The following is a 23,512-nucleotide window of genomic DNA, read 5'->3' as shown; positions in this document are numbered from 1 at the left end:
GAGGAACCGCTGTGGGAACCGCATTACGTAACCGTGACGGGTGCAAATATTTCGCAACTGGTCCAACGCGGGTGAAGACACGCTAAAATAATAAGGAGGAAAGGTAATTCAAGAGCTTATAACAACAATCGACATGTAAATGTGGGATCCAAGCGCGGTGAATACTGGGTGCTACCGTCCAGACTGCCGTGCTGAGTAAAAACGCCGTATGAGCCACTGGGCATGGCCAAATTTCCTTCGAGAAATCATGAATTTTCAGGAAAATTTGTGAACATTCCTAATCCAATTTTTCACAAGAGGAAAGTGAAAGTGGGATTCGAGCGCGGTGAATACTGCTGTGGTAAGGAGGAACGCCGTATGAACATTCGAGGGTATAGGCAAATATTTCCGGATAAAACGTGTATTTTTGAGGAAAGTTATGTATTCTTTTCGTTGCAACTTTTAGGTATTTTAGGTCAAATTTCGAACAAAATTATATGAAAAATTTGAAGAAAAATACTCAACATTTCCTCAGTGAATTCGGGGTTTATTGAAGGTAAGTTGGCAACGGCTGAAGGCTCATACGGTGTTTTTCCTCAGCACGGTAGAATACTCGGTGCTACCGTCCACACTGCCGTGCTAAGTAAGAACGCCGTATGAGCCATTAAGCATTGCCAAATTTCCTTTGACAAATCAATTTTCAGGGAAGTTTGTGAATATTCCTAATCCAATTTTTTGAAGTATGGTAGCTATGGTAAGGAATCGATTATTCAGATGTTCTTTGCCAACGCCCTGTTTCTCGATCCTTTTCCAAAGGTTTAAACGGCAGATCAATCCATTCATCGCAATGCACACCACGCCACTGATAAACACTATTTTACTTACGGCTAAGTTTACGTCATAGAACTTGTGATAGTCAGTTTGAGCATGTCTTACCTGGAACAAACAGAAATCATTAAATTAGTTCAACACGTCAATGACATCTTAGAACACGTAAATGATGCAGCACAAGTCAAATATTAAAATTAAAAAAAAAAAAAATTGCGGGCAAAACTTTAAAACTAGCTGAAACCCACCCCCACAAAAAAACGGATAGTTCAATAGGTTCATAAGGCTTTACAAGGGTAATCTATAGCATACAATACATGCAAAAGTGTAAGAGCCACGTTTTGTCTTCTTGGTGGAGTTACCATACTCGTAATTCTAACTATTTAAAAAAATAAAATCGATAATTTGCCATCCAGTGTCGAGTCCCTTTATACTGAGAGTCAAGACAATGTGAATCCATTTCTGAGTGGTTCCCGTATTTTAGGCCTTCAAAATGTCACAAACGGGAATGAAGATTACATTTTCACCGATTGCAAAGATTATATAATCTGGAATGGACCAGGGAATCACAGGCTCGGCAAGGAACAAACGGAATGAGAGAAGGAATGGAGAAAAGAATTTGAGAACGGACCGATCAAAGATTACAAAAAACGTTCAATTTCTGTACTCTTTATTCCCGTTTGTGAATCCATGAGGGGGTGTTGTCTTAACTCTCAGTATAAATGGACTCTAGTCCAGTGCAGATGCACTTGTTGCACTTGCTCTAAATCCAGTTCTAGACACACTGCGTCGCACTTTCAGAAAAAAACCCTTAGTTTCGATTTTTTGCGAACTCCTAAGTTAGGAAAGGGGGTGGGGAATGTGAGACGTGAAAATATTCCTGATTCTCACAGTGCACCGCAGCATACGTTCCCTTTAACGGAACGGCATGAGTGCGTTGAGATAAGCGCTGAAGATTCGCGAGCCGAAACATAGACCTCATCTTTGAGACGCGTTCTGCATCGTCAAGTCGCAGTCGGCCGTGCTCGCCTCGGTGGTCCCGTTAGTTGTCATATCGTTGCAGCATCGGCGGGCCGGGTCGGCGAAAGGGCGGGCCTGCTCAAAATTCATAAAATCCGCAGGAAGTATGTGGACGTACGCCGCACAGTAGAACGAGCTACACTGGAAAAAAACACATTGGATCTCGAGCCCAGACTCTTAAAAACATTGACAAGAAAAAATACTCTTGGTTCAATCGGATTTTTGCTTGAATCAAAACGAAATCCGCTTAAATTAAGCAGCTTGATTCTTGATTTAAGCTAGATTCTGATTGAATCAAGAGTACTTTTTCTTGTCGATGTTTTCAAGAGTCTGGACTCTAGATCCGATGTGTTTTTTTTTCCAGTGTAATAAATGAAATCGGACATGAAATTTGTGGCTAAAATATCAAATTTTGATGTTTATCTAGTCTCAAATTCAATTTCAAGGAATATTTCTGAAAAGGAATTTCACGAAAACCCCAATGGAACCAGTCTTAAACTTTTTGGTTCCATAATTTCGCAAATAAAAGCTTTCCAGATTTTGTCCGACTCCTCGTATTGATTCGGTCCAGTGTGCGGCGCGCGCGAGCGAGCAGCGAACAGATGACGCGACGCGAGCGCGAATTCTCCAAGTCGGCCACGCTTCCTCCACCTTGCGGTCCACGCCGGCACCGATCCCCGGCTGAATTTTAATCAAGAGCTACAGTCAAACTATAAAAAAAAATTCTGCCAGGTGTATTTCGTCAGGTTAGTCTACACCAGAAGTAAACAAACTTCCAAAAAGGGCACACATTTTGTTAAAATACTGCTCTCAGTCTGGTTAGTTTTGGTTAGTTCCTAGCCCTAGGGACGTCCACATCTTTACCTCCATTAGATAAAAAGTGAGAGGGGATGAAAGGGACGATTGGATCACCCTGTATACAGTTTAGAAGAACTTCCGGAGACCTAAACACGCGGAAAGAAAAGTAAACATTCAATGCGCTCAGGCAACTCGCCGAAAAGTGGAGGTGGCTGGGGCATTCGAGGTACAAGCTTAGATTTAAAAAAAGTCCCCCCTCCCCCCCCCCCCCAGGGAGGGTTCCTAAAAATATTTGGGAGCTATAATGCAGCTCTCAAAGAGAGGCGTTACGGCTCTTAACGTTAGCGGGGATGAAAGGGACGATTGGATCACCCTGTATAAATCCCGAAACTTCCCGGAGACTTGAACGCTCGGATAGAAAAGTAAACGTTCAATACGTTTGTAGGCAACCTATCAAAAAAATGGATCATTGGACGAGATGTGATTAAAGAATAATGTTACCTATAGGTTTTCTCGTCAAAATTTTCGGAGGACGAAATCGTCTTCGAGGACAGATAACATCATCTGAGGTTATTTTGTACCAAAAAATAATTGAGGCTACTAGTTCCAAAGAGTACAATGTCCATTTTGGTCGAAATTGAGTTAGGAGTGGATGCTTGAATAGCCAATAGAGGAGAATCTGAAAATAACTTAATTTTGTGCTAAAACAGCCAAAATCCTTTTTAATAAGCAGTATTAGAAAGGTAGGTCGCAGCAAACTCAAACAGTTTTTAAGACAAACAACTTTTATGGACATTACACACTTTGGAACAAGTAGCCTCCATTGTCCACCGATGAATTTCAAGGCTTCGGAGGGAATTTTCCATATTTTCTTTCGGCAATCAGGTGCAAATTCCAATAACGAGCTTCCGATTCTGCGGGCAAAACGGCACCGGCGCTGCATCATGTCACCGGTTGCCCGGGGCTCCGGGTCAAAGCTCCGGGCTCCGGGGGCAAAGGCGGGCAAAGTTGACGGACGCGCTTTCTCACGGCTCGTTGAGTCGTTGCCCACTTTTGAGCCGATTGTGAACCGGAGCCGGCCGATCGACCAAGACGCTCCACTGCCCGCTCGCATCCTTGCCTTCAGTTGCCGCCCCGCCCGGGAATCTCCGGAATCCGCTTCACTTTTACTGGAGTTTTAAACTTTCGCGAAATTTGTCTCGTCAAATTTCACCGAATTTCATTCAGGTGGATCTTCACCACTTACAGGGTTCCGACGTGGAAGTTAAGGTGATTCGATGGACGCCATATTTTGTGTCAGAACGGCATGCGATATATCGCATCAATTGGTTCCATTTTTTCGGCTACTTGTCATTTTTCTCCAATTTTGAGATCGCAATTAAGTTGTCAGGAGACTAAAGCACTCACTTACCAATTTTAACGAAGAAATTCAACGTAATAAAGGCGTGGTTTTTTTTAGAGAAAAAACATCGCATTCGATACTGATATCGAAACTGCACTCGAATGCGATATTTTCTCTCTAAAAAAACCACGCCTTTATGACGTTGAATTTCTTTGTTAAAAAAGTAGTGAGTGTAAGTCTCCTGACAACAGAATTGCGATCTCAAAATTGGAGAAAAATGTGGAGTAGCTGAAAAAATGGAACCAATTGATGCGATATATCGCATGCCGTTCTGATACAAAATATGGCGTCCATCGAATCACCTTAAACTTTCGCGAAATTTGTCCCGTCAAATTTCACCGAATTTCATTCAGGTGGATCTTCACCACTTACAGGGTTCCGACGTGGAAGTTAAGACATTATGGGCCGAGTTGACAGCGGTGGATACGAGTCTCATTTCAACTTCGGGAGGAAAACGGATGGAAATCCGAAGGCCGGATAATGGGATTTCCAGCGGCAAAACAGTTAAAATTACACCCGGTGACATATTTCTTAACTTCGCCGAAAAATAGAAAACGCTGCTTTGAATTCACCATCCAATTTGAGTGATCAAACTTAATATTTTGCCTTATTTCGTTCTTGGGTGCTTTCATCATCAATTTAAGGTTAGCGAACGTGATTTTTCGCGAACATCTGTGCTCAATGGCGTCAACTCGTGTTGTGAGTCTCATTCTGAACCAACGCCCTCACTTTATTTCGCAGTTCCGCCGGTTTTTATTGAGAAAAACGGTACACAAAAAAAAAAAAACGAGGAATCGTCTTACGATGATCTTCATCCTCACAGGAATGTCATAAGCGTGGAAATAACTTCTCGAACCGTGCGGATATTATGTCGGCTCGTTTATTGCTAACAGGATCTTAAATAACTGTCCTTCTCATCTTCTTTTTGCGCTTTTTACGGAGGAAAAACACCGTTCCGATCGGGAACTTGTACAAGGTACTGTTGAAATTTTTTGTATTGATTGTTTTTATGAAATTTGGGATTCTTTAATGCAAGCAGTGGCACTGAACTCATTAAAATCTCAGCAGTTCGTGATAGAGGCTAAATGAATTGAATTTAACACAGACGATTTTACAAGTTGGCAACTTCGTTTTTCCTCCGTCTAAACCCATTAGAAATATCGATTTTGATCTTTGAAAATATAGGAAACTCCGGGGACTTTTCCGGTTTTCCAAAACACCGCAAAATGGATCGAATCCATAGGAGAAGACGGACATTTGGAAACTTTCAACCCTTGTAACTTTGTTTGTACAAAACTTTGAGGTTCAAAAAAAGGTTCACAGGTCCAATTGGTTTCCTCGTGAAATTTTCTTTTATAAGCACCCTTTAAAGTATCAAATGTGACGAAATAAACATCAAAATTTGCAATTTCAGTAAAAAAATTCATGTCGACCTCTCTGATCGACTCGATCCACTGTGCGCCGGTAACCCTGAAATACTGTGCACTGTGCTCATAGTATATTTTGGTATTTATCCACCTGTACAAAGTTCCTCTGAAGAAATCGCCGGCCGCGACTCGAAATTTTGTACGGTGCAAAATCCAACCCGATAATTACTCCGGCTTCGTCCCGCGCAGGAGGTGTGAGTTTATCGGCTCCGAACTGCATGATTAACACCTAATCCGTCGGGAATCCTGACAAGGCGGCCAAACGCGCCCGTAATAAGAGTACTTTCACCTTTTTTCCCTTTTCGTACGGTGGAGTAATCCTCCTCGGAGCCGCGATTCCCAAAAGCGTTCACTTTCGGATTAATTATCGCCGCGCGACTGGTACTTAGCCGACCTACTCCGTCACCGGCCCCAGTCCACGCGAACTTTTGGAGATGGTCAGTGAACTTTACGCCGTCGATTCTCGTTGCGTCAACGACTTGAAACACAAAAAAATCACCCAGTTTGCGCGCGCGGTTGTCGGATACAACGCGAGAGTAAAAAAAATCATCAGAACTGCAAAAACGAGAAAAAGAGGTTGCCCTGAAAGACTTGGTTTCCTGATTTAACTACGGGGGTGGTTCAATTAGCATTTTTTTATCGTAAAATCTACATTGAAACATAACGGACACTTCATTTCAACTACGGATGAAAATTACAACTTGAATTTTGTTAAGGCACTTCCGACAGAATGAATTCGTTTATCCTTTCCTAAATATTCAGAAATTTTAATTTTAATTGTTACATTCGTATTTTTGAGCTCCAAAGCGATTCGCTTTTTAGCCGAAACGTTCTGGATTTGCGATTCGTGACATTTTCTGACATTCCGGAAAATGTAATCGTAAAAGAGATATTTTGATGCTCCGCAGCCGAAGACGATATCAATATACATTCAAACAAGGGTATCAAGGCTGATTTTCACATAAATACCAAAACGTTTCGGCTGAAAACTCAGCCTTCCTCAGTTGGATAAAAACAGTAAAAAATTTTAAAATCTAAAAACTCAGTTACTATTTTTCTTGCTTTCAAAGATACAGCAATGTATCTAAGTTTTTAGATTTTAAAATTTTTTACTGTGTTCACCCAACTGAGGAAGGCTGAGTTTTCAGCCGAAACGTTTCGGTGGTATTTATGTGAAAATTAGCCTTGTTACCCCTGTTTAAATTGTTATTATTGTTTAATCGTAAAATATTAAATTCTTAATTTCCGCGAAATTTATCACCTCATCCGGTTGCCACGCGCAAGGCCTACGCCTCGAAAGTGCAAATTATTGACGGGCACTCACCCACCATCGGGGGCGATACGGAATAATGGCCAATTTTGCCTAAAAATAGCCGCCGAGCGCATATTTCACAATTCAAGGCGACCCGGGCCGACAACTTTCCTCCAAACTTGAAACTCATCTACAGTAATTACTCTCGATTCTTTTTGTCTCGTTTTCCCTTTTTTCGGGGCGAAACTATGGCGTAATTGGACAGCGGGGTAATGGACTGGACGATGCCAGATGCGAACACTAACGTGCTAAGGAAAAACGCCGTATGAGCCTTCAGACGTTGCCAAAACTTCCGGATACACTGGAAAAAAACACATTGGATCTAAAGTCCAGACTCTTGAAAACATTGACAAGAAAAAATACTCTTGATTCAATCAGATTTAAGCTTAAATAAAAGGAAATCCGCTCAAATTACAGGCTTGGTTCTTGATTTAAGCAAAAATCCGATTGAATCAAGAGTATTTTTTCTTGTCGATGTTTTTAAGAGTCTGGACTCTAGATACAATGTGTTTTTTCCCAGTGTAATACATTTATTTTTAAAACGATATATGTGTCGCGGGCAAGTGCTCAAATCAGGCATTTTATCACATGTCTAGGAAGATAGACTAATTTTAGAATTTAAAAGGTTTTATATTTTTCACAATCATCTCTCGAATTTTCAAGATTTTGATATTAAAAATCCATTTAAGTGCTTAATGCAATTGTATTTCCCGTTCAAAAATGCTCTTCATATTTCTTCAACCGCCTCAATTGTGATGTGAGCACTCTTACTTTGTAAAATGTTGCATATTTTGAGAGAATGTGCATTTAGTACTAAAAGAACTTATGTATAGAGAGTTCTTTCCCACATGATCAAAGAATATTTTTTTCTACAGTTAGCAAAATAATCAGAATCTAAGTATGAATATTTGACTATTTACCCGAGCATTTGACAAAATGCCTGATTTGACTGTTTTCCTGCGACCAATGCATATTTTTCCTCGTAATATTTACATGTTTTCGATTAAACTGCGAAAAACTGTCCGAAAAATTTGAAATAAAACATCCAAAAATTTCCTTGTAAATTCGGTTTTTATTGGAGAGAATATGGCAAAGTCAGAAGGCTCATACGGCGTTCTTCCTTAGCACAGCAATATAGATTTGGATGGGGCCTGGGGCTACCTGCTTAACTCATCTTTGACGAGCTTCGACAAAGTTCCGACAGGTTTTTTTGTGCTGGTGCATTGTGAAGTAAAGCAAGGAAATTTGGTCATTGCGCCGAGTTCGTTGCCTCGGGTTTCTCAACTTTGATTGCAACTGGGACGTTAAACCCCTCGAACTCGGATCGGTACTTCATTAGTGATGGCTGCACAAACAAAGAAGCGCTTAACGCGATGTAAAAGACCGGGTTAAATCGTTTTGGGCGTGTCGATTTTTTTCTTTGAGTAAATCTGCTGCTTTCGTAATGCGTGTTACACGCGCATTCTGGCATTGCGCTCTGTCACTAGCACTGATTAAAAAAAAACCTGATGACGGAGTAAATTGGAATCATGGATACGAGACTAACTCGTGCAAGGAAGAACACAAATGAGCTTTCAGCCGTTTTCAAATTTTCTCTGTTTAAAAACAAATTTTCAGGAACTTACAGTTCGAGGCATTAAGTGCTCTAAAATCCTATGAAAATCGATTCATTTGCCGTACAGCGCTTTCGCTTACCGAGCCTATTTTCAGGGTTACCAGAGAATTTAGAAAATTAAATTCCCTGACATTTCCCTAATTTCTCCGTCACATTTTGGTACAATTCCTGAAAATTGAGGATACGCCAGATGCTTAAAAATACATGCTTTGAAGTATAGATTCCGGGCACATTTGTTGTTCAAAACGTCAAACCCATTCTAGAAAGTAAATAAAGAGGACTTGACAATTTTTCTCTGACATTTTCGTAATTTTCCCTGTCATTTCCAGGTTTTCCGTGACTTTTCAAAATTCTCTGACATTCCCCTGTTTTCCGGACACTGGAAAAAAAACACATTGGATCTAGAGTCCAGACTCTTGAAAACATTGCCAAGAAAAAGGACTCTTGATTCAATCAGATTTGAGCTTATATCAAAAGGAAATCCGCTCAAATTAAGAGGCTTGGTTCTTGATTTAAGCTAGATTCTGATTGAATCAAGAGTACTTTTTCTTGTCGATGTTTTTAAGAGTCTGGACTCTAGATCCAATGTGTTTTTTCCTCCAGTGGATGTTCCCTGACCTGTCGGTGGCGACCCTGTATTCAGCTGAGTTGAAGAACACATCTGAGCGGAGAATCCCAATGCTGACGTCACGACCTGTAGCATCAAATCGTCGCTTGGTTGACAAAAAGGCGTACTTACATTTTGGGATGAGCCTGGGAAAGTATTGATTGATACCAACAACAGGGTTCATCGCAAATTGTAATTACGTCTTTACGTCAGAAAGGCGACGAGATGTTCCGTCCTTCACTTTCCGCAGCGCCTCGTTTGGCGCGAGGGGACACTGCATAGTGCATACACCGGACGAATTGGCGAGACAATGACTGCACTGCACGGATGGTGCAACGTCTGCATCGGAGAATAGGTCGACACTCGAGGGGACCAGGAATGACCGAATAAGGAAAGTGGCCCCGGTGAATCGAAGCATTTATCAAAACATCAAACGCTGAAAACATTGACCCTTCCCAGCTTGCGTTTCGATTGCGGCTAATCTCGCTTTTAACGTAACCGCTCGCGACGCGACGTGCGTAAAAATGCACTTATTGTTAAGTTCATCGCGTCCAGGAGCGCTGCCGCCAAATTATGCGCGTCGTTGGGATGGAATTGACTGGAGTTAGCCTAAATGCACTCCACGCTGCCTTATTTCCTTCGATGTCTCCTTTAAGAGAGCCTTCTAATGCCTGCATGCAATTATTCGTGCTCGAGGGATGCCCGCGTTGCATATGCAAAAAATTGCAGGCACTCTCACTTTCTTTTCCACACGCGAAGCGTACTTACAACTGGACCGCGTTTAGCAGAAAGGAACCAAGCCACATCAGCTATTGACAAATTCAACTGGGCAATTTAATTTTTTCAAGATAATGCTTGTGCGGATTTCTTTGAAAATGTTAAGGAATTTGCTTTGTGCTATGCAGAAAATTCCCTAAAATTCATCAACAAAATCCACACAACCGTTATTATGTAAAAAATGGAATTGCTCAATTAAATTTGGCAATAGCTTGGTTCCTTTCTGCTAAATGCAGTTGAACTATCCGTATTCATATTTGAGAATTCGGTGATAAAGCCGACTTCGGTTAAAAGACGGAACATTTACAGGTGAAAGGTGATGAAAGCACCAGGATACGGTAGTTATCAAAATTTGCTAAAATTAATAGTTACATAATAAAATTAATCACAGGAAAAATTCTTGGCAATGTCAGGTATTTATTCGTAGGATAACCGAAAATTCCCGGTAGTTGTACAGACAATTCTCGGTACTTTTTTTTCACCGAAGACGGTAAAACCTGCAACATGCGTTAGAAAAAAACGGAGATGCTTACCTTCTGGACCTCGAAGACACTCGAGTTCGAGCGAGTAATCCCAATAATCCATTGACTGGACCGAGAGCAAGGAAACGGGTTCCTCTTCCTTGTTGACGTACGCCATCGTGGGTTCCGAGATAAAAACTTCACGGAAAGTCTTAGTTTACATTTCACCAACTACCGAGTCAATTCTGTCTTTCTTCTTCGACTGATAATGACCGACTTTTAGGGTTACATTTTGAACGGAACGAAGCTGGAGAAAATACAAGAACAGTAAAAATATATTCTAGAAACCCCGCACTAACAATATAGGCAGTGGAATCGTGTGAAGCAAAAGTTAGGTCCAGAAGTCAACGCTATTTTTCGCCTAACGGTAATTTATGAGAACTTGTAGAGCAAAAATTCATGAAATTCGCCTAGTGATGACTGATGAAAGTCGGAGTGAGCACTCCGCTGGGCAAGTTTTTGCAAATTCGATTAGGATTGCTAAACCAATCGCTGAACTCTTTTCTCATCCATCATTGATAGGTGAATCTGATTTTGAGCGCTGACTCCCAAAAGTAACTTTTACTCTATAAGAGAAATATCAGTGCGAGGTCACTAGAATGTCTTTAGTCTCTAGAGTTGATAGATGATACTCCGAGATAAAAATTTCCACCTGCCACCCTCGGAGCTTTTTCTGCAGAGTATCTGTTTGTCTCTGGAAGTAACATTGGAACTTTTGAGTTTATGATATTTTATTTCCTGTTAAAAATCCTACCAATGCCCCTGGTGGGGCGTTAAATAAACGTCAGATAAAGAGTTATCATCATGTTCCTAAAAACCTCTAGTTGAAGAAATTCGAACAAAAGGACTTTGATTATTATACACGCTAAATTCCTCAACGCCACAAAAACAAACGACCAATTCTTGATGACTGTCCCAAAAATTTGAAGAAGGGTCAGTGGAGCTTTGATCAGGGGCACTTTTGGGGAAATTTCTACAATGTATAAACAGTGCTGCCGACTTTCAAGAATAGCTGAGGCTGAGACTGCCTCAGACACCCGATGAATACATATTATCAGGCAGGATTCACAACGAGCAACACCACAAAAGCAAAGCGACCAATACTCTCCTGACGAGTAATCCCTTTCCCGAGCAGTCCTGACGCCATTATGAATGATCGATTATCGATATTTCCCCATTTGAAGCTATGGTAAAGAATCGATCATTATGGTGTTTGTTGCGAACACCCAGTTTATCGATCCTTTTCCATGGGTTGAAATGGCACAACAATCGATAAATCGCAAAGCACGCCACGCCACTGCGACACCCCTGGAAAACAACATTCGGATCGGTCCAAACTCGAGGATCGACAAGGAACCTCGGCCGGGGCTGGGGCCGTTTCCCACGATATCAGACTCGTTCTCAGCTCGTTACCCGCCACCAATGGTACCAATGGTCCGAGCGCGAGCGTTATGCTAACGCTAACGGCTTAATTAAGCTCGACTTTCATAAGCGCCCCGCGATCCAACTTCGTACCCGTGTCGTATGCGAGTCCATTTACATTTTTCGCACCTACGCTCACACCGCGACAAGGACCGCACTGCCGCACAGTGGGACACTAAAACAGAGATGGATTTTCACTTGCGATCAGAGCTGCCATTTTACTTCACCAGAGATTCCCGGGTTTTCCGGAATTAATTCGGATTTCCCAAAGTTCCGGAAAAAATTCCGAAATACGCCCGGACTTCAAAAAATTTGTCAAATTTGATTGAAAAAAAAAGTTATCATTAAATTCGATCCTATAAATGGTCAAAGTAAAGAAAAACTCCAAAATTTCGAGAAAATTTCGAAAATAGCTGAACAAGCCGCGGATTTCGAAGATTCCGGAAGAGTTCCGATATTTGAAAAGTTCCGAAATTAGCAATATGATGCCGGGAAATCGCAGCACTGTAAGTGCATTTTTCCGAAGGTACAAAATGACGCGTAGAAAACGATGTGCACATTAAAACGCAAAAAAATAACTCAGAAACCGAGAAATAGGCAGTTCCAAAAGCGCAAATTGCCCGCAAACTTAAAACGCCCGGTTTCGCGCCGAACCGAATGATATCATCCGGCACCAATCAGAAACGAGCATGGGTTTCTACGACTTCCGTCGAATGTCTTTCTACCCCTCGTATATGAAATTATAGGAAAGTTGTAACTATATCCTCAAAGAATCAAAACTCATTCATGTTATCTGTAGTAAACAAACAACGATTCCACAATTCACAGCGTCAAAAAAATCTTCCAGACAACGGAAAAAAAGTTGTAAGACAAATAATTTGAGCGATATGCGCAATTTAAGGATCCTAAGATTATTATTATTCTAACCAATTACTGATCTTCAGTTTTTCGAAGTTGAAAAATCGCTGAGCCCTTTTATAAAAACTACACAGAAACGTGGAAGATAAAATTTCCATATTGTAACGCAAAACAACCATACCAAATTTGCTGGCCCCATTGTGCGACGAGAGGGTGTTATGTGACTGTAGCGCAGGGTTCAGATGATAACCGCAACGGACATACATTTTTATAGCTCTTCAGGAAGACAAGAATATCTTAATTCATACCACTACTTGTAAAAGCGCGAAAGCTCCTTCTCTCACGCGGGCCCCCAAGAGTATGGAAACGTGCTCACAACAGAGTTCATCTAATGGCTCAGTTACGTTATTTTGATGGCAAGGCTACGAATTTATGGAGTCCTGTTCTACCGTTGAAGGAAAAACGTCGTATCCACATACGGAGGTTGCCAAATTTATTGTAGAAAAACAGGGATTCTCCAAGAAATTTTCAATTTTTCTCTCAGGGTTTTTCAGAGAATTTCCGTCATAATTTAATCAGGTGTAATTAAAAATTCCGCGAGCAGATATTAATAACTTCCTCAAAATTAGATACTCTCTGGTTCAAAATTTGGCAACATTCGAATGTACATACGGTGTTTTTCCCTAGCATGGCCGCAGCATTCGCGTTTGGGAAAGATGGAACGATATGCAAAGTTAGCGTGCAAGGTAACCGTGTTCGTATGCAGGCACGTGCTCGTAAAAAGAATTTAAAGTCACTTTTGTCGCTTTAGTAAGAGTTTTACGTTTCCTTCTGTACGGGTGGACTTTGAAATCACGAAACGGTTACGTAAATCTATTATGCGTTAACTGTATCTCTCTGACCACCAGGGCGGATCCAGCAATTTGGCAACACCGGATTTCCTCCATTTAAACCTATGCTAAATAATCGAAAGCTGTTCTTCATTTTTATACAATCTTCAGTTTTGACACCTTCTTTTCAGAATATTTTTTGAAATAAACTTTAAAAAAAAAACTTTTGTGTTTGATTCCGAAGCTCAGCCGTCGGATATTTTCTTCAAACTTATTTCCTAATTTTACAGGACTTCAACAGCTATCGGAACTTCCTCTAATGACGTAAATTACGGTTATTATCTTAACGTATGGTCCCAAGAGGCCGTCAAGAGATTTTCCCGCACCAGCTGCGGAATACGGAGACTAACAATATTACCGAGTAGGAATTGAACACGCGTAAGATTAAAAGCTTCAGAAGGTCAAGCAATGGCTTCCTGCAAGGATGAGAACGAGTCCGAGCGGTCAAAGCTGTCAGAATTTCACAGAAGAGGCTATGACCCCGGGGGCAACTACTCGATGTTTCGTACCTCTGTAACCGCAATGGACCATTAGACCGAGGAAGATTTAAAGCGCCACGGCAGTTGTTGCCTCTTCAAACTTTCTCGCAAAACACTTTAAATGTCCAAAATCAAATATGATGGAGATTTGCGTGCGAAAATTGTCCCTTTCCAAAAAACTTAAAAGGTCATATTAATCATTAAGGACGAATTATAAGGTCGGAAAATATTTTTCGACGATTTATCCTCTTAACTTAAATCCTAGAACTTCTGTTTGAGGTTTGTTCTATTGATTTGAACCGAACGAAACTTCGAACGACGATCGAAAACGATCCATTGATATTTAATATTATACCCGGTCTCTCGGTCCATTCCGTGTTGTTGAACTTGAGTTGGTAAATATTTTGAACGTTTGACTTTTCATGGAATTCACCGCAGATTCCGTGATTTTTTTACTAGTTTTCACTATTATTTTTTAGGATTTTCCCGCATAACTTTTCTGCTTTCTGGATTACAGTAACTCCACCAAAGGCTGTAGAGGTACATTGCTTTCCCAACTATTCTTTCATAGCTTCTTCAGACTCCAAACCAGTGTGAAGCCATAAGGTACCTATTACGCAACTGAAAGAGGGTCTAATAACAATTACAAAGTTTTAATTTTTGGATACACTTCCTGGATTTTACGAAAACAGGAATTGGAAGCACGAAATATCTCGGTGCCATGTTTAGCTCGTAAATCATGGCCTGCAGGAGGAGTCAAGAGTTCAAAAGTTTAGGTACACGCCAGTATTTCGTCGGCGACTCATCCGTACATATTAATGACGGTCCATAACTTTCACTATCAAAATGCGCGGTAGAATTTGTTGATCACGAATCGAACAACACGCATGAGAGCGCTGATATGAGAATACCGACTTGAGACCAAGGAGAAAAAGCTGGAATCCTCCAAAAGTCGACGAATGGGACCATACAGAGGATACAGAGGAAAGAGGATAAAGTCGCTTCCAGGACGAAGGAACGTAACGCTATTCTAAGATTGCAAAATTTACTCAAAAAATGCAATTTTTACAAGAATGTACCTTCGTAATTTTTATGGAGCATTTTTCTGAATTTTGCATGAGATCAGCAGAAAGATAGGTGAAATTTTTAGTTGGAAAATCCCGAAATTCTCCGGGTTAAAATGCACTTGGCGCGGGGAAACGACCCCGCACACTCCTTATGAGGATTCGTACCACGATCGATTTCCCATTTTTTATTGCATTAGACTCCTCTATGGATGCTGATCAAAAGTCAGCATTACGCCAATTTTCTACGAGCTACCGTTTTCGCACAATCCGAAAAGTTTCGCGAATTCCTTGAATGAAAGGTGACAAAATGTTGCCAGATTCTTCGAAAATTGCTCTTTTACCACGAGAGTCATCGTCATTTCTATATAACTGAAAATTTCCCCGGTTATTTTTCTGAACTCATGCAAAAATCAGAAAAATGTTTGGACAAAAATCACACAGGTACCAGTGTCTGTACACCTGGCACATTTTGAAAAAATTGAAATGTTTGAGTCAATTTTGTAACATTGGAATGAAGTTACATTCCTTTGTCCAGGGGACGACAATTTCCTAAAATTTGGCAACGTCTGAAGGCTCATAGGACGTTTTTCACTGGCACGACAAAAGGGTTTATAGGCTCTTTTTAACGGGCTAGGCTTTGTTTTCGGCCGATTTCCCTCGAATGGAGTCTGTTTAGTTACCTGATTCTTTCGAGTGAAATAGACCCGTCGCGTCGCGAAGAGCAGCAGGTTTCCGCGAACAGAGGGACCCGCGCCGCACGTGAAAGGACTGAAAATGTCGCGCATTGTCGCGGGACTGGTCGCGGAAATGCCGCTCGCTGATGCGGGTGGCTGACAAGAGGAAGTCGAAGGCGGAAAGAGTCAAAACTGGATGCAGGCTTGCGGGACAACCCGAACCCGCCGGCGAGTGGCGAATGCGAATGCGAATTGCGAATTGCGAATGGCAACCGATATGTGGGGCTCCGGACTCATTCGGATTCGCATTCGTCTCCGCCGTGGCGTAATCGATATGACAATCGGACAATCGCATCGGCGACGGTGAGTGTGAGCCGTCTCGGATGTTGCCGGAGCCGGTGAGAATTTGCCGAGTTTTGACGTCGAAAGTGAAAATACATTCATGTGTGATCTGAGCAGAATGGGTCTGTTCCACGCAAGAGACAACAATCAGCAGCACTGTTTTTCTTCCACACTGAAAAAATAATATGCTGTTATGGCATCTAGGATGTCAAAAATGTGTCTGCTGATCCCAAGATGCTGCTTTTACTGCCCTCGCAGTTAACTTTACATCCTATGAATGCAAATTCAGCTGTGTGGGCAATCAAAGTAGCATCTTAGGATCACCAGACACTTTTTTGACATCCTAGATGCTAAACAGCATATTATTTTTTTCAGTGCATTTAAATCCATTAAAATATATCGATAGAGGCAACGTGCCTCACCAAGTATCGATTATTTTGCATACATTGTTTCCGTACATTATTTTTGACGTAAGTGAAAATGAAATAATTTTTAATACACATGAATTTTTTACTGGGAGCGGTAGCGACCCTGTCAAGCCTATAGAGATCTCCATCGACCGAGAATGGGAGCCGCTACAGTATCTTCCACGAACCCGTTCGACTTTTGCGTTATTTGTCACTTACTTCAATAATTTCACACATTTTATTTTCAGTGTAATGCAACCACCAGTTTTTTGAGAATCTCGCCATCGAGACAAATAAATGGCAATAGTAATAATAGAAAACCCGACGATTAAAGGTAAAAAGGCAACCACTTTGAAATCGAAAAAAATCCGAATTAGAATCGGATTTTGACGTCATCCATTCGAATTTCCGGAAAAAACAGGTAATTGATTACCAAATACTGGTGATCACGATTACGCTGCCTCGATTACGATACCACACCAATTTTTTACTCCCAGTCCGGTCGACGAAAATCGCGCTGCGCTGTTATGATGAGCTTGCGTGCCGCAGGGATTCCACAGCTGCGACCGTTTTAAAAAAAAGCGGGGGGGGGGGAATAGAAAAAAAAACCCAGAGTTCATTTACCGACTCTACGTGGGCGGTGGGAGCGTGCAAGTACGAGCGCATTTGACTGCAACTGAGGAAACAATACTCTCATTAGACGGACGCTCGCTCTGCGGTACCAGCTTTCAATTCATGCGTGCCCCCCCCCCCCCAAGTCCCCGGTGAAATATGTCCTGGGGGCAAAGGGGGGCTCCGGAAAAGCACCAGATGAAAAAGTTATGGGATGGGGGGGCGGTCGTGGAATAAACGCGGTTCAAGTTTGTTTCAGCACGTATTTCATGGGCGCGAGAATTTGTCTCGTTTCTTGGGGAGTCGAGACAAGGGTACCCGTAATTGGATGGAATTAAGCAAAACAGTCACATCTACAATGCGGTGTTTCAAAATCTCAAGTCATAATTTAATAATTTTGACGGAAATCAACCAGGCAGAGTGTCTACTAGAAGAGGCTGGCCAAAAATCAGTACTTTTACAGTACTTTTTCATTATATTCCCAAGAATTTCAGTACCTCCTCAAAAGAGAAACCCAGTACTTTTTCAGTACCTTCATTTGACGAAATCCGGAGAATTTCAAAAATTTGAATTTCTCCCTCAAATTGCGAAAAAGATGACAAAAATTCCGGACCTTCTTGCGGCATTTCCGCACTTTTTCAGTACTTCCGGACCGCCCTTAAAAATCAGTACTATTTCCGGACTTTCTGGACTTGTAGACACCCTGTAACCAACATTTTCGCATAAAATTTAGCGGAAATAACCTTCGTCACCGCAAGGAAGATTGCAATTAAATTCGAGGAGAGATATTGGTTGGTCCTTTCTAACAAATTAAAATAGAAGATGAGATTTTGAAACACCGCGATGTAGATGTGACTGTTTTGCTTATCTCTATCCAATTCATCGTTTCCCGAACAAGGGAACGTAACTTCATTCCAAGGCTACAAAATTCACTCAAACAGTTCAATTATTTACAAGAATATGCCTGCGCAATTTTTATCCAAAACTTTTCTGATTTTTCGTGAGATCAGAGGAAAGATCAGTGAAATTTTCAGTTAGAAGTGCCCAAAATTCTCTTGATAAAGATGAAATTTGCGAGCGGAAATTTGGCAATATTGGAATGTAGTTACGTTCTTTCGTGGGGTGGGGGGGGGGGGGGCTACGACAAATTGCGCTCCTTCGATTTTGAAAAAAAAAAGGCCTGAGCGCTGGGAATATTTAGTCCTTAGATTCCTTAATTACGGATGACACCCGGTGTTTTTGCAAGGTGGCGCTGTGACATTTTTAAAAAAAGAGGAGCGGTTTGATTTGGGTGCGGCGGCGGGATGGAACATATCGTTGAATGGCTGACAAATGGGCATAACTACAATTTGAGATGAGCCCTGGACAGCATTGAGTTATATGGACGATAGGGTTCATCGCTAAGTGTAGTTACGTCCTTTTGTCAGGAGGGCGACGATATATGCTGCGGTTGGGGTTCAACGGACAGGGTAACTTGACAGACACGCGGGACGGAACTAACTTATTTAGTGCGATTGTTCGTCAATAGAGTGGGAGCTACGTTTTCGATTCGCGACTGAACTATTGCATTGCACTGAAACAAAAGTTCGATCAAGGAACCGTTGTAAGATGTAGGTACCATATCGGCCATTCGGTCGTTCTTGAAATCGTATTTTCGGTTCTGCGAACAGTCCTCTCGGTTCATAAAACCGAACTTTCAAACCAAACCGAACTGCGTGGAATTCGGTGGAATGATTCGGAGTGGAGACCTAATTCGGTTGCGCAAACCAAGAGTGCGGTTACTGGAAACGGAAAATCGGTTAAACATGATCAGATAGTTTTCCACGTGTATACTTGAAAAGAAAACATGTGACACCGTTTTCTGGTTCAGACCAGGTCTGGTAACCCATTTCCCTCTTTCTCCTCGGGTAAATAAAAACGACAGAATCTAGCAATTAAAACAAGAAGGAGACTTAAAGTTTTTGCTTATCATCAACGCAAATTGCCTAGATTTAATGCGTTTTCAGGACATGGGAATGGGAGAGTAACTTGAAGATTACTTCGTACAATCTCACAAAAGAAAAAAGAAGAAAATTATCAGAACACGAGATGATCGTCCAAAACTAGATTTTCAAAGTTTCATCGTCGCGATGACACAGCCTAGGAAGTGAAAGCCCGAAAAAATAAACACCGCGTCCATCGAAATGACCATTTCCGTGGTCCGGTGTCCGAAGTTGGACGAGGATGTAGGTGAGCACAATCACGAAGATATTTTTAATGTTATGTGTGTGTGCACTGTCATTCCGAGTGATTAAAGCTGGCGAGTCGTTGACATTTCAAAGCCTCGAATTTCGGGCTGTGACTACAATGGGCCCAATGCACACAAAAATGGGTCACCTGCGCACTTAGCAGAGTTGTTTATTGTTGGTAAACTCGAGGAGATCATCTAAGATAGACGGATTCAACCCCGAATTAGCCTAACTACATTTGGACCGTGTTTAGTAGAAAGGAGCCAAGCCACATTACACAAACTGATTGCGGTGGACGCACGGGTCGTAAGACAGAAGGTTGGAATTTTTTAGCCAACAAGCGTTAAAAATCAGCACAAAGCTGAAATTCTCAATACAGAAATCAGGTTGCCACAGAATTTAGAGAATGAAATTCCCTGATATTTCCCTGATTTCCCAGACACATTTTGGTGAAATTCCCTGACAATTGAAAATGTGACGGATGGTTAAGAAGACATAATTGAAAATAGTTTTCAGGCAAAACTTGTTGTTCGAAACCTCAAACCCATTCTTGAAAGCAAATGAAGGTGATTTGGACGTATTTATGCTAAAAGGAACTATTGGCATAGTGATTGCGTAAGACATTATTCCTTTCAGCATAAATACGTCCATTTTAACAAATTTTCCCTGACGTTTCGTCATTATTCCCTGACATTCCCGGTTATCCCTGACTGGCAACCCTGAGCAAGAAAATAATACTCTTGATTCAATCGGAATTTTTGCTTGAATCAAACGGAATTCATTTAAATTAGAGCTTGGTTCTTGATTTAAGCTAGATTCTGATTGAATCAAGAGTACTTTTATCTTCTCGATGTTTTCAAGAGTCTGGACATCTAGATCCAATGTGTGTGTGTGCCTTTTTTTTTTTATTTTTTCCAGTGTAAAAGGAACTATTTGCATAGGGACTGCGTATAAGACATTATTCCTCTCAGCATAAATACGTCCATTTAACAAATTTCTCCTGACGTTTCGTCATTTTCCCTGACATTTCCCGGTTATCCCTGACTGGCAACCCTGCGGGCAAAGAAATAATTTTAAGATCCCGACACTTCGATGGTAATTGGTTCGGGAATTCGATCGTGTATCGAGCCCTTTACAATCCTCCCGTAGTCCACTCCTGGAATAAGGTTGCGGCGCGGCTCGTGACGCAATCCGTAAGTAGTACAAGAGGGCAGTGTAATTGGCGCGATAACCGACGGCGGTTACCGTTAAAATGGAGGCTGGATTTTGAGCGATAACCCTCATCTGGGGCCTGCATACGCCGAAGCGAAGCAACGAGCGCCGGCTGCTCTGCCGTGCTAAGGAAAAACGCCGTATGACACCAACAGGCGTTGCCAAATTTCCTTCGGAAAATCACGAATTTCAGAGGGAATTTGTGAATATTTTTCCTCCAATTTTTCAGACAATTTTATTCGCGATTTCACCTAAAATTCCTGCAAATTTCAAGGAGAAATATTCATAGCTTCCTTCAAAAATAACTATTTTCTGAGAGGAAATTTGGCAACTCTCGAATGTTCATACGGCGTTTTTCCTTAGCACGGCAGTGCTGGAGGTTAGGGCTGAGCCCCCCGCAGCGCAGCGGCTCATCTCACCGCAAGACCCGCTCCCGGTTGAAAAAGTTGAAAAATACCGTTCGCTCGCCTGGAGGACGGGGAGTCGCCGGGAAGATTAGCCCGGTCGCCCGGTCGGCCGTAGCCCGGACCCCGTACGCGCGGATAATTAAACCCGACCGGCCCGACCGTGTGAGATCGGCCACCGCAAGTGTGTCGGACGAGGCTGTAAGCAACTGGATTTGCCTGCATTTACGGGAGCCGATAAGTGCCGGCCGCCCGGTTGAATTGACAATATTTCTAAAGTTGTCTAAATCCTCTCTATTCTACACTGAAGAAAAAACTCCGGCCGTGGGAGCCGCAATTACGGGCTATATAGACAAACCGTCCGTTCCGGGCTCAAAGGCCGAAAATTCTGGCTGCTGGAGCCGTAGCTTCGGCCTCTGAACCCAGAGCAATCGAAGCTACGCCTCCAGCAGCCGGAATTTTCGGCCTTGGAGCCCGGAACGGACGGTATGTCTATATAGCCCGTAATTGCGGCTCCAACGGCTGGAGTTTTTTTTTTCAGTGTAATAAAATCATTTTTAAGACGTTCGATGGGCGGGGTGAGGAAGGGTCCAACTTAGGCAATTTCAGTATGTTTGTCGGGGAGATTTCGACGATTTGGCTGGCCGCGAAGCAGCCTCTGGGGGTGCGTAGCGGTCAGGGAGCGGCCCCCTTGTATATTTTAAACACGTTTAAATAATCAGGGTTGCCGGCGATCTGAAAAACCGGGCAAGTCAGGGAATTCACACAAAAAGTCAGGGAATTTCATGTGTTAGCGTTTACCAGAAGTGAGTGGAATTTGAAGGAGGAAAATCAAAGTGGAAGTTTTAATCGATTGTCAGGAAAAGTCAGGGAATCCAGAAATTTTGGAGTCAGGGAAAATTCGGGAAAAACTAGGGAATTTGAAGATGAGGAAATTATGGCAATCCTAAATTGCTAAAATTTAAAATATGCCAAATTCAATAATATTGTTGAGGATTTTTTTTCTCAGTGAAAAATTGTAGCACTTGGAAACTGTGCAAGAATCTTTTTCATTATTTGAATATCTGGAAGTGGACTTTTGTCCTAGATGCAGCAAAAGTTAGCGCAATGAAAAGGAAAATGGGATTTTTTTTTCAAAGGTCAAAGAAAGTCAAGGAATCCGAAATTTTTGAGTCAGGGTGAAGCGAAAAATCCGGAAAAAGGGGAAAAAGTCAGGCAATTAGAAAAAGGAAAAAAACCCGAGGCTTTGCGAGGGGCGGCGATGTGGCACACAGTCAGGGCTTTTTAAATGACGCTGCATGAGTTCTCCAGCATTCCTTCCTTTCAGCACAAACTCACGTGGTTAAAAAACAAATCTGGCCGAAAAAACAGAACATAATAGCAAACCATACTTGGTAAGCTCTAATTCTAGATAATGAAAAGCGTTTTTTGCTTCATCTTTTTCTGCTTGCACCGTTCGTAATTTTACCCGCTTTTTCCTATTGGTTCATTTTTTCCACCTTCCTCGTTTTTATGGGCTCTATGGGAGTTGGTTTTCACTCATCAATTCGGAGTACCAAAGGCTTCAAACCCTTGCCTGCGCCTCAAAGCCACAACAAAACCAGAGCTGCCCAGTTGCTAACTAAAGTAATACTACCGTGCTAAGGAAAAACGCCGTATGAACATTCGAGAGTTGTCAAATTTCCCTTCATAAAACACGTATTTTCGACGACATTCATGCACAGTTTCCCTTGAAATTTTCAGATACCTTAGATTAAATTGCGTGCAAAATTGTCTGAAAATTTTTGGAAAAAATATTCTCAATTTTCCTAATAAATTCTGTTTATATCGAAGGAAACTTGGCAACGTCTGAAGGCTCATACGGCGTTCTTCCTTAGCATGACAGAACAGGCGCCCGCAACTCGTCGCCTGGCTGACATAAGGGCGTAACTACACATTGAGATGAGCCCGGAAAAGCATTGAGTTGTATGGATAACAGGGTTCATTGCAAAATGTAGTTACGCCCTTACGTCAGGAGGGCGACGAACTGAAAAATAATGCAGAAAAAAGTCCGAGCTGTCAAGGTGGGAGCGTTACAAAGTTGCCAGATTGTGCAATTAAATGCCGATATTTTACGTGGGTTTGAATTGGGGGGGGGGAAAGCTGAAGTTTCAGTACTATCTGGCAACTATGGAGAGTTACCGTTTTCGCTTAACTCGCGGGTGTTGGTGGGTGGTTTGAGCCACGGTTAAAATTGCTCATTACGGTTGCTTGATTAATTTACAGCCGACTCGTATTTCAGCGGATATTATGGTTGGTCTACGAAGAGCGTGCGGTCTGGAGTCATGCACGGACGTATGAGGGGGATTTTTTTCGAAATTAAAAGAGTGCATGCTCCATTTATGAAATGGCGGGAATTGCAATTAACTGCAAGATCGTGCATCTCCTCGACTTGAATTGAGAATTGCACTTTGGCATACTTTTGATGAAAAATTACACTGAAAAAGTACACAAACTGATTGCGATGGACGCACGGGTCGTAAGGCGGTATGTTGGAATTTTTTAGCCAACGTGCGTTAAAAACGTTCACCGAAAAGAACGTGCAGTTGATTTAACATTCTGGATGTAAGAAAAGTGTGCGAGAACTCACAA

General features: G+C 41.9%; 1 protein-coding gene across 4 annotated transcripts in view; it reads right to left on the bottom strand.

The window, feature by feature from the left end:
* Cen (cerebellar degeneration-related protein 2-like) overlaps nt 1-23,512 on the bottom strand; it is a 286,372-nt gene that overhangs the window by 62,671 nt on the left and 200,189 nt on the right. Inside the window, exon 1 of one of the 4 annotated variants that reach the window (XM_019062208.2) lies at nt 10,299-10,507. The exons of the other annotated variants lie outside the window; for them this stretch is intronic. Coding sequence (XP_018917753.2) covers nt 10,299-10,404 — 106 coding nt within the window. The 5' untranslated portion in view covers nt 10,405-10,507. Of the gene's footprint in view, nt 1-10,298; nt 10,508-23,512 lie in introns of those variants that run through there. 4 annotated transcript variants of the gene reach the window in all.

The sequence above is a fragment of the Bemisia tabaci genome, chromosome 8 (assembly GCF_918797505.1).
Source record: "Bemisia tabaci chromosome 8, PGI_BMITA_v3".
NCBI lineage: Eukaryota > Metazoa > Arthropoda > Insecta > Hemiptera > Aleyrodidae > Bemisia > Bemisia tabaci.
This window is presented reverse-complemented; position numbering and strand designations above follow the sequence as displayed.